Source organism: Aythya marila, assembly GCF_965140915.1.
Source record: "Aythya marila genome assembly, chromosome: 11".
In the NCBI taxonomy this organism is placed as follows: domain Eukaryota; kingdom Metazoa; phylum Chordata; class Aves; order Anseriformes; family Anatidae; genus Aythya; species Aythya marila.
The window spans coordinates 4,653,341-4,663,736 of record NC_139052.1 but is presented as its reverse complement, the minus strand read 5'-3'; the positions used below and the strand labels follow the sequence as shown (position 1 = coordinate 4,663,736).

Genomic DNA, 10,396 nt, shown 5'->3' with positions numbered 1-10,396 from the left:
AGCATAAAATATTTAACTTCTATCATTTTCAGTTACCTGCATTTTAAATGTTCTACTTTGCTACACCTTCCTAGAAAGTTATGGTTTATAGAAGATACAAGTCTAATGAGAACTAGTCTTACAAGGAGCAGCTGAGGGAGCTGGGGTTGCTCAGCCTGGAGAAGAGGAGGCTCAGGGGCGACCTTATTGCTCTCTACAGATACCTCAAAGGAGGCTGTAGCGAGGTGGGGGTTGGTCTGTTCTCCCACGTGCCTGGTGACAGGACGAGGGGGAATGGGCTAAAGTTGTGCCAGGGGAGGTTTAGGTTGGAAATTAGGAAGAACTTCTTTACTGAGAGGGTTGTGAGGCATTGGAATGGGCTGCCCAGGGAAGTAGTGGAGTCACCATCCCTGGAGGTCTTCAAAAAACGTTTCGATGTAGAGCTTAGTGATATGGTTTAGTGGGGACTGCTAGCGTTAGGTCAGAGGTTGGACTAGGTGATCTTGGAGGTCTCTTCCAACCTAGATGATTCTGTGATTAATGAAACATCTGCCTTTATTAAAACTTTAGGGAACAATGTCTTTGGAATGCGTGTTTTGTTTTGTTTGTCAAAATGTGTAATATTGTGTAAATTGCTTGCAGTCCCACGTCAGTGGTATTAGAACATTTATGGATCACAGGTTTAACAGGCATCTTTCGTTCATTGACAAGAGTAATGGTGACACCCTGTGGCCAATTCTATAGCAGACTTGCATTGCATTTCTCAGTGTTCTTTCACTTACTTCTGAACTTCTTGTGCCATAGGGAAGGTCACAGGAGGAACCCCTTCCCTACAAATATGAAAAAAATTATGCCCTCGTGTCTCTCACTAGAACTTTCCATTATTGGAATATATGTCTTTTGAGCACTTTAATTCAGAGACAAGGAGAGCGTTCTCTGCCTGTGATGGCTAATAACCTGAGAAAGTAGAGCAGGAAAATGTAGAAACTGAATCAAGATTGTGTTTCATGTTAAATTGATGTAATATGAGTACACTGCTCTATGTGTTCTTTCACACTTTTTCTCTAATGCGATTACAGTTTTGACATACTGATGTAATTCAGTGGACACAAAATAAACATCCACAATATAAAACTGCACTATGTAAATGATCGGGTTTCAAAGTCAAGATAATCTTTATAACTTCTCATTTGTATCATTAACTTCCCTAATGAGTCTAAGTAACGTTATTATTCTGTAATTGCTGACATAATTCTGTTTCCAGTTAAGTCCTGGAGACTAAACAGGTCTTTAAACCTTAGAGGTGAGAATTTGGTGTACGGGCAGTTAAGTTTTACATACACTTCAGGTTTCCAGCAGGCTAACACAAAGTATTTAGCTTTCACTCGTGCAGTGAAGAACAGTTGGAACCTCCTGTCATATGTAATGGTGATAACAAAGAAATCTGTGTAGTAAATTTACATAGGTTAAGATTGTAAGGAAAAAAGAAATCTGTGTGTAAAGTCTATTCAGTAGTTTGTGAAATTCATTCAAAGTGTCAATTCAGGTCCATCTAATATTATCTTATTATCAAGTAGATAAGATGCTTTTTAGAAAAACTTCAGTCAAACTTGAAACAAACAAACAAAAAACATATAAACTACAGATCAGAAATGTGTTTTGCATTTACTAAAATATTCAGTCTTCCCAGAAAATATTTTCATGTTACCCAACTATTAAAACGTGTGCAAATCTGCACTGTTTTACAAAAGTATTTGCAGCTCAGCAACTTCAGAATTTGCCAAAAAATATTGCTTCTAGATGAATGAAGAAGCAAGTTGCCGACTCTTTTCATAGATTTCTCGTTCAGTGAAAGCTGCTCTTGATGGCTTTTTCTGGGTGGCCAGCCAGGGACCCTTCTCCACAGACTTCCATTTTGTTTCAGTTGGTGTCCCAGAAGTGCTTGGAGGGACAGTTCCTGCCCTAGCAGGATGACAATGTTGCATATGGAGCAAGATCACTGCATGTTTCCTTGCACTTCCCATATTGCATGTTTTGTGTACAGCATCAGTCTTGCTCAGTGACCACCTAGCTCATACACATTACTAGTGTAAAGTTTGCAGAGGATGAGTTGTACTCATCCATGTTAGGCAGGCATTTCAGCCTGAAACAGAACCTATAACCCACAGTTTTATTGGTAGAAGAAGAGGCAGAAAGAAAGAAACACCTTTTCCATATTGCTATAGTTTAAATAAATAAAAACACACATTTTATTTGGTGATTCACATATCGGAAATGTATTGATCTGTGAGTATACATTCTAGTGATAAAGCTAGTACACATCTAGCCAGGATGTTATTCAGTCTGCCATGTGTTTTGTAAAAAACAAACAAACAAACAAACAAACAAACAAAAAAAACTTGCAAATTCCTATCTTGATGTAGCTGAAGCTTACTTATTTAACAGCATATGCATATACTGTATGTATATCTTCCAGTCCTGTCCCAGAAGCCTTGTTGTTATCTGTGGCAGAGACTTTTGCATAAGTCCCCGCTACATGGCAATAAATGTGCTCACTTCTTTGCATGTCACTGACACAACTTGTTGCATATGGAGAACCTGTGAAAAACAAAAGGATATAAGAATTTCACAGGGTTAAAACTCCTTATTTTGATATTTAAAGAAAAAGTACTTGTCCCCTTTAGTAAATTAATAAATACAAATCCATTCTGCCCTGCAATCAAATGCTAATTCATACTCTGTCCTAAGTCTTAATTAAGATAAGCGATCTACTGGCTATGGTATACTGACTGGCACTTTGGTACATCTTCCCACCTTATGAAACAGTGGGCTTGCATTCTTCTTTCATTTGGAGAACAGAAGCCTAAGGTGGGGAGATTTTAACTTGACCGAGGTTGCAAATCATGAATAAAGAGACATGATGAGAAAATCCTGCAAGTTCCCATACAACCCAAACCATTCTATGAAATAGAGCTTCTTATAGTATTTGGTGTCTATTGGTCTCCTCAAATATCTACAGCTTACTTAACCTGGTTCACTTAGTATATTTCAATTGCCAAGAAGAATCGATAGCATGATACTGAAAAATACACACAGACAATAGTGTGCCTGTGTACCTGGGTAAGTTTGGAGCAGTGTACGGCTACTGAAGAATAGCTCTCTGTGCAGTAACCCCCATGTGTGTGCTTGTTTCTTATATCAAGATCATCTTTAAATTCACTTTGGAAGCTATGTAAACATGATCCCTTGGAGATGGGGACAGAGTGTGTTGTAAGGAAGCTAATGCTGAAGAGCCTGCATCCTCTAAATGTTGTTGTAACTGCCAACAAGCAACTTCCACCTGAGCCCTTGTGTATACATAAACCTTGATAAATCTACTTTGAAGGTAACCACTTAGAAGGTTGTTCAAAACTTCTTGCTTACATTCATCTTCTGGCATTCCAGCAACATCATAATATCTAAAATGAAAAGGATGGAAAGGTCTGTTTATAGTCATGTCTTTCAAACATAAGCAACTTTAAAATTAATTTTCAGTAGTCCAGGATATAAGCGTTTTCAAGGAAATACCTGTTAAATTCTGTGGATGATTTTTTTCCTGAAACAGATAAAAGAAATTATGAAACTTCAGTAATTAAAATATTCATACAAATGATACTTAGCTTTAATTCAACAAAATAATAGAACATGTTCCTTACCTTTTGATTTGGCTGTCTTGAGATAGGTTAGCCATGTTACGACACAGAGAAAAATAATCCCAGCTATAGCTCCAGAGGCGATATACCACTGTATATCTAAATAAAATAAAATTTATATATTATTTAGAATGTGATGTGATAGTGAATTCTGGGTCAAGATAGATTTTTATTTTTTTTAAATATAATCTATAGTGGTTTACAGGTGATCACTTGATCTTTAGTTACTGTGAAAATAATTTACATATAAATCTTATTTTGGATGACTCCAGGGTACTGTATCCTGGGAAATATCTTGATTTCTCTGGGCAAATTTCCTTCATGTAAAAAACAAACAAAACTATTGATATTTAGTGGCACTGCAGTATTCTCAAAGCACAGCATGAGCAGGAAGGTAGGCAAGGTCTTCCTATTTTCTGCCTCCCCTTAAGAAGACAGGATGCAGCCTACAGTGCTACCTGTCCTGCTCCCATAACTTCTCAGGTCCTTAGGCTCAGTGCTCTGTGGCAGTAAGGTGGCTGAATGATGGTAACGCACATCTATGCAGTGGTTGGCAACAAGTAATACGATAGTGAAAGACTGTTTTCACACTTGGCACTCTTCAAACATGGATCATAAAAGAAATTATGGTGAGTCAATCATCCACTTACATTGTCATTCATTTTCCTATTTTTCTTCATGCCCGTACAACTGTTACAAATATGGAGTTGATTTTTATGTGATGCAATTTAATAATTCATCCACAAAGTATTCTGTGTGAAATAGCAGACAAATAGTCTGTGACATGCTGCTACTTAATGATGCAGAGTTGCTCTATTTTATTTTAAGTTATTTAAAGAACAACCAATTCGTTTGTTAAAAAGAAAAAAAAATCATTTTTTTGATCATATTTTTGGGAGGTAGGATTTTGCATGACTGAATCTAGTGATAGAATGCAGTATCTTTATGACAACCAGGTGCAATTTCTTGGATTAGGATAGCTGTCACCTCTCCAAGTTACAGTCTGTTACGAATACAGTTTCAACTCACATGTAGTTTTGTCTTTCCGAACTTCCACAGACAGGTTATTAGCAACTCTCCACACATGTTTGCCGTTTATCCAGATAGCAACAATGCATAAATATTCTCCACTGTCAGCACTAGTAACATTCAGAATAGTCACGTTGCTTTTTTTGTCAGTTGAACTGAAGTCAGTAGTGTTCAATAATCGTCCATGCACGTCTTCATCAATACAGCAATGCTCATTGTAGGTCAAACGTGGGGTTCCAGGTTCATGTGCTAGAGAAAAAATGCATTCACTTGTTTTCGCAGCTCTGATCCAATACAGAGTAAAACATTGTCCTGAGCAGTTAGCTTCAAATTCACATGACAAAATGATGTTGTCTTCAAATACCAGGCTGCTGTATGGTGTTTTAGGAACGCTGTCTAAGGACTTGCTTTCTGAAACTGAGGAAATGAACAGAAAAACAAACAAAAAATGGTGCAAGTGAGTCTAACCTGGCAATATTTTGAAGTGTGAAAGCTGCATGAAGAACTGTGCAATCTCAGACATAGATTAAACAGTGTTTTACACGTAGATTAAACAGCATTTTGTAATTCAGTTAAAATACTTGTGCTCTGTTACATCTGAATAACAATTATTTTATTCATTAATGATACCAAACTAACTACCTGGCATTGAGATAACTGAGTTCTTGGTAATAATTCTAAAGCTTGGCTTCTACATACATTTTTAGGCAGTATTGCCTCAAAAAGGATGATGCTGTGATAATTTAAGAAAGCATACAAAAAGCAAAGTAGTCTGTTGTTAACGCAGTAGCATATGCTGTCAGTGGTGTGTCCCTGGTCACACTGTTCTTACCGTTGGGGGTGTTACTTAGCAAATCTGTGCTTTCCTGGGTTAAATTGGAGAGTTATCAACTGAACTCCCTAATGTCACCAGTGTGCCAGTCTGGCACAACACCCTATCCTCAGAAAGCTTTCACAGGTCTAATCCAAATGTTTTTAAAAACCTGAAACCGTAAAACTTTGAGAAGTGTGAAGTGCCAACTAGAATTTCTTATTTCTATTTTTCTTTGATATGTATTTAATGTTTTCAGCAGCTTCTCTTACAGTTCTCAGCCATTGACTTCCTCAGTTTTTCCTAGGTTCCCGTTCTCCTAGTGTTCTGTTTGAGCCACACGTTGGGGTTATGTATCCTGTTACTGAGCATCTTCTCCAAAGAATTCTGTATCTAAGATACAGTAGGAAAAGGGGCCTAGATAGCGCCACAGAGCACCGTTATTGGAATTGTCTCCTTTTTAATGCAGGTTTACCAATACTCTTAGTGGGCATCTGAGCTGAAGACAGGCTTATTATGAGGAGTATGGAAATACACACTGTTTAAAAAGCATCACTCACCTTGTGTGGAGTAAATCCTCTGTGTAAGAAAGAAGTTGTAGTGCCTGCAGTGAGAGACATTGCGAAACAGCGGGCAAGTTGCTGGTGTTCCGTCACTGGGAACTGCTCCACATGCAAACAGCCCTCCGCCAGGGGGTATGTGGGTCACTTGTAAGGTGTCATTGCAGCCTGAAGGTCCCCCTTTTTTTCCACATGAGGAAGGAGGCTCCTTGGAAGAGCAGCTAATGAACTTAAATTGCTGCAGATTGTCGTCTGCTATATACCAAGCTATTTCTGCTTTTCCTTTAGCAGCTTGCTGATTGCACTGAAGTGCAAGATTTCCATGTTCTTGTCGATGAAAGAAAGTTTCGCCTGTGAAGCATATTTAAATGGTTGGTGAAGCAAAGTGATCTGGAAAGACAGTCTGATCATTAAAATTCTTGGTGAGATCATAGAATCTTAGAATCAGTCAGGTTGGAAAAGACCTCAAAGATCTTCTAGTCCAACCTTTAACCTAGTACAAGTCCACCACTGAACCGTGCTACTGAGTTCTATATCTAGGCGTTTCTTGAAGACCTCCAGGGATGGTGACTCAATCACTACCCTCAGCAGCCTATTCCAATGCTGTGCAACACTTTCATTAAAGAAATTTCTCCTAAGATCCACCCAAAGCTTCCTCTGGTGCAATTTCAGGCCATTTCCCCTTGTCTTATCACTTGGATACAATGTTATGGTTTTGTTTCTTTTTTTTTTTTTTTGACAACAGAACGTATTGCAAATGCAGTGATGGATCCTTTCTTGCAAGGAAGGGTATGCTGCTGTGTTCCCCTTGGGTGTGTTCAGCTTCTTCCCAGCACCAGCATCAAGTGCTGAGCTCTCACTCTTCCTGCACTCCTGGCAGTACTCTCTAGGATAAAGCCTTCTGAACAGCATTGACAGCCTTGGGTTGGAGCAATGTAATGGAAAAAAGCAATACTAACACTGATCAAGGGATGCAGTACAGGCATAGATAAAGGCTTTTCTGAACAGAGCATTTTTGTGAACGCTTCTGGACACATCAGTGCTACTAGATGAAAATAGGGTACAGACAGACATTTCTGTACTTTAAAAAGGCCACATAGTTTAACTAGAGAAGTAACAGCTGCGATCAGCCACTACGTTTTGCATGACGGATTTAGCCTGCTGTTTGTACCTTGCGGGGCACAAATGCAATCCTCTGCTTCTGCAAACGTTTAATGCAGGCAGCGGAAACTACTCATATGTAAAACTAGAATCCACCTTTGATATTTTTATGCAGCAGGTATCAAACATAGCCAACAGTGTATGTCAATATATATTTAAATTTTTTCTTAATACACTGGAGGATTCTAGCGCATTGAAGTCAAGTCCCCCCAGTTAGCTGCAAAGTCTTAAATAGGGCCGGATATGCATAACCAACGCTGGCAGGGTGTATTGAGGCAAAGTAATTGGCCTTTACAGTCTCATACTTTGTAATACCCTAGAAAAAGCAAAACTGAAAACAAATCAAAAAAGATAGCGTTTGCAAGTTGTCTGTCACTTTGGCTGGGAAAACTCTCAATAAATATTACGTCTACTTATCAACACTTGGAGTAACTGGAGGAAATGATAGACAGCTGCAAGAAGAAATATTATTATTGACATCCTGCCTCAGCTGCTTAAGTTTCCTATGTACTAAAGGGTACTTGCTAAAGCCCTGACCCTGGGGTTAGTGCTCTGACATTTCCAAGTCACTCTGTAGCTTGTTCAAAGCCTTCCCTCATTCCTCTTCCCCCATTCACCTGTCCATCAGCACATCAGTTCTTTCTCACAGAGCTGCTATGAGGCAGGGAAGTACTCTTGAGACAGCTGTTAAACGCAGCCCTTCAGGGGTGGAAGCATGGCCATAGCCACTTGCTTGATCAAGTACATTCAGATACTTCTGCATTCAGATACTTCTACCAAATGTACTTAAAGCAACAAAGAAGGAAAAAAAAAAAAAAAAAAAAACAAATATCTGAAGTGAGAAATGAGAAAATTTGAATGATTTATGTGAAGAGAAAGCATACCTGTTATTTCTCCTAGAAAAGACGTGATCGTCAGGAAGGTTATTACTTTCTGTGAAAAAGAGGAGAGAGTCTTCATCCTTTTCAGTTCTCTTGCTTCTTAACTCTAAATAGTGCTCAGGAAGATGGATGGGGAGGAAAGAAGTAGAAAGAAGAGGAAGTGCTGACAGCATGCAAAGCCACAGCCTTTCCTCCCTCAAAATGCCCTTCCCTCACCATATCTTCCGCACAGCCTCGTCTCAGGAAGAAATTGTGTGATGAGAAATGAAAGGCCAACACAGGGCTGAGATCCATGCTACTGTCTGCATAGACATAATTCGCTTTAAAACCTGAGAGCCCCTGTATCAGTGAGGTGCTGCCATAGTTTCCAGTAGCATGTGTGCTGTCCTGGAGTGCTTTCCCAGCCTCTTTGAGGCTGCTGCACGTCACGGTAAGCACCAGGATGTCACAGCAGTCTTGTCACTGGACCTAAAGGTTGTTCGTCCATGTCTGTCCTCACAGGAGCATCAGCAGCAGAGGTGTGCTCCCAAGAAGTATGAGGAAATCTTTGGTAGAAAAAAGACAGCCAGAGGGGACCCAGTAAATCCCCGCCCTGCCCGTGGTGGCCAGGATCTCCTCCAGGTCAGTGGCCGGGGCCAGGTGCCAGCAAGCAGCAGCTCTGGCAAGCGAGGGCAGCCCATGCCCGGCCAGAAGCCATGCTCTGGAGCGCTCTTAGGAGAACTGCGGCTCAAATGTGTGGCCAGAACTGTGCCTGAGCCACCAGAGCAGCATCACAGAAACAACGCGCCTTCTACACAGAGGCAGGTTTGAAACTGCGGTTTTATTTCAACAGGTGTTTGAAGCACACAAGGTGTTACACAGTGCCATTAACGTTAAGACCTTCCAGCCATTTTCCTGCCACTGCTGCCCCCTCCAACTTCCCAAGCAGTGATGTTAATGGGGTTAGGCCACAGGCAGCTGTTGGGATCAGCATCAGTAAATAAGAAATTTCTGTGGTCATTTGCTGCTGTTCTTCAGAAGTGTTTATTCTTTAAGGAAGATAAATATAAAATACATAAAAAATGTGTCTGCAATAGGCTTTGCCCGATTTCTTGTCTTTTTTTTTTTTTTTTTTTTTTTTCCCAGAAATAACCTCCCTGTACGTTCACGCTTTTTCTAGATAGTTCTTATATCAGTACTGGCATAGTACAGTAACTCAGTGTGGGACGTGAGTAATGAAAATTATATAGAAAATGTGTATCTGTGAAGAATAAGAAGTGTTATCTCTGCATTTATAGCTATTTAAAAGACAAGTTGGGAAACTCTGGCTTGAGGAGGCACTTAGTCCTTGTATCTTGGTTATTAGTTGATAAATAGCAGTATACATGTGTATTGCCTGAATAAAACTCCCCAGAAAAAAATAGGATTTTATAAAAGGCTATGATGAGAACTAAAGAGCAGCTTAAGAAATTTTTCTTAAGAGGAAGTAAAGCTGTACATTTTACAAAAAGTTTCTGATTATGACCTTAGTTCCTGTTAGATTTTTATTAACCACAGTGTGCAGAGTGGGCAGCAGAAGTGAATAAGTTACAAGAAGAAATAGGAAGCTGCTGTTACAAGAAGAAATAGAAGCAGCAGTCAAGGCACTGCTGGTATCACATATTCACATGTGGTGACATTTTTCCTGTGTGCAAATCTTGTTGTGGCCAGTGTTGGTTAAAGCCAGATCACACTTTTTATCAGGGAGATAAAGAAAGAACCACAGGGTATGCAAATAAGGGACATGTACAAAAAGATTTCATGAAACCTGTTCCTTTTGTCCTTTCAGATTTAAAAGGCTTGATCATAAACTGGATTATGGAAATGAACATGTCTTTTTTTTCTTTTTTCCCCAGCTGTAGGCCTTCTGTTTGTGTTTCCTTGGAAAGCTAGTTTCTAAAAAGAGAAACCTGTTAAATATCTCTGAGTAAGTCATGTGTATGCTAGGTAACATCCTTGCTTGACTTCTCATTCACTGAAAAGCATTCACTGAAAAGTTTTTGAGTCTGGCCAGTTGTTTAGGCAATGGGATCAGCTTAAGAAACCTTGGCAAATTTAGCTTGAGCTTCCCGTGTGAACCTGGTTTCCACGCCCCAACAAGAGTCCTTCCATTCACCTCATGCAACATCGTTTCTTTTTATTGTATTAGAAAGGGTTCTGCTTTGGGTTTGCTTTGTCATCTGGTTTGATTTGATTTTAGTTTAATACCCAGAGTTGGAGCCTAGATATTCAGGTTTGTTAGTGAGTTTAAGGAAGCATTGCTCC

General features: G+C 39.5%; 1 protein-coding gene across 1 annotated transcript; it reads right to left on the bottom strand.

Moving 5' to 3' along the window:
- Positions 1 to 2,372: 2,372 nt before the first annotated feature.
- LOC309882054 (uncharacterized protein) lies at positions 2,373 to 8,240 on the bottom strand. The gene is made up of 7 exons (XM_082768722.1): positions 8,117 to 8,240; positions 6,072 to 6,422; positions 4,701 to 5,117; positions 3,675 to 3,770; positions 3,547 to 3,574; positions 3,403 to 3,437; positions 2,373 to 2,577 (listed from the first exon to the last, which is right to left on the bottom strand). Exons 1-7 carry the CDS (start codon positions 8,190 to 8,192, stop codon positions 2,414 to 2,416), a joined length of 1,167 nt encoding a protein of 388 aa, XP_082624848.1. The 5' UTR covers positions 8,193 to 8,240; the 3' UTR covers positions 2,373 to 2,413.
- Between the last annotated feature and the right edge of the window lie 2,156 nt (positions 8,241 to 10,396).

What these genes read in the sequence shown, in the direction of transcription:
- LOC309882054 (XM_082768722.1), bottom strand. Translation starts at nt 8,192, where the DNA reads ATGAAGACTCTCTCCTCTTTTTCACAGAAAGTAATAACCTTCCTGACG. An exon ending in GAGGATTTACTCCACACAAG is followed by an intron (nt 5,118 to 6,071) that starts GTGAGTGATGCT and finishes TCATTTCCTCAG; the next exon opens with TTTCAGAAAGCAAGTCCTTA. An exon ending in CAAGACAGCCAAATCAAAAG is followed by an intron (nt 3,575 to 3,674) that starts GTAAGGAACATG and finishes TATCTGTTTCAG; the next exon opens with GAAAAAAATCATCCACAGAA.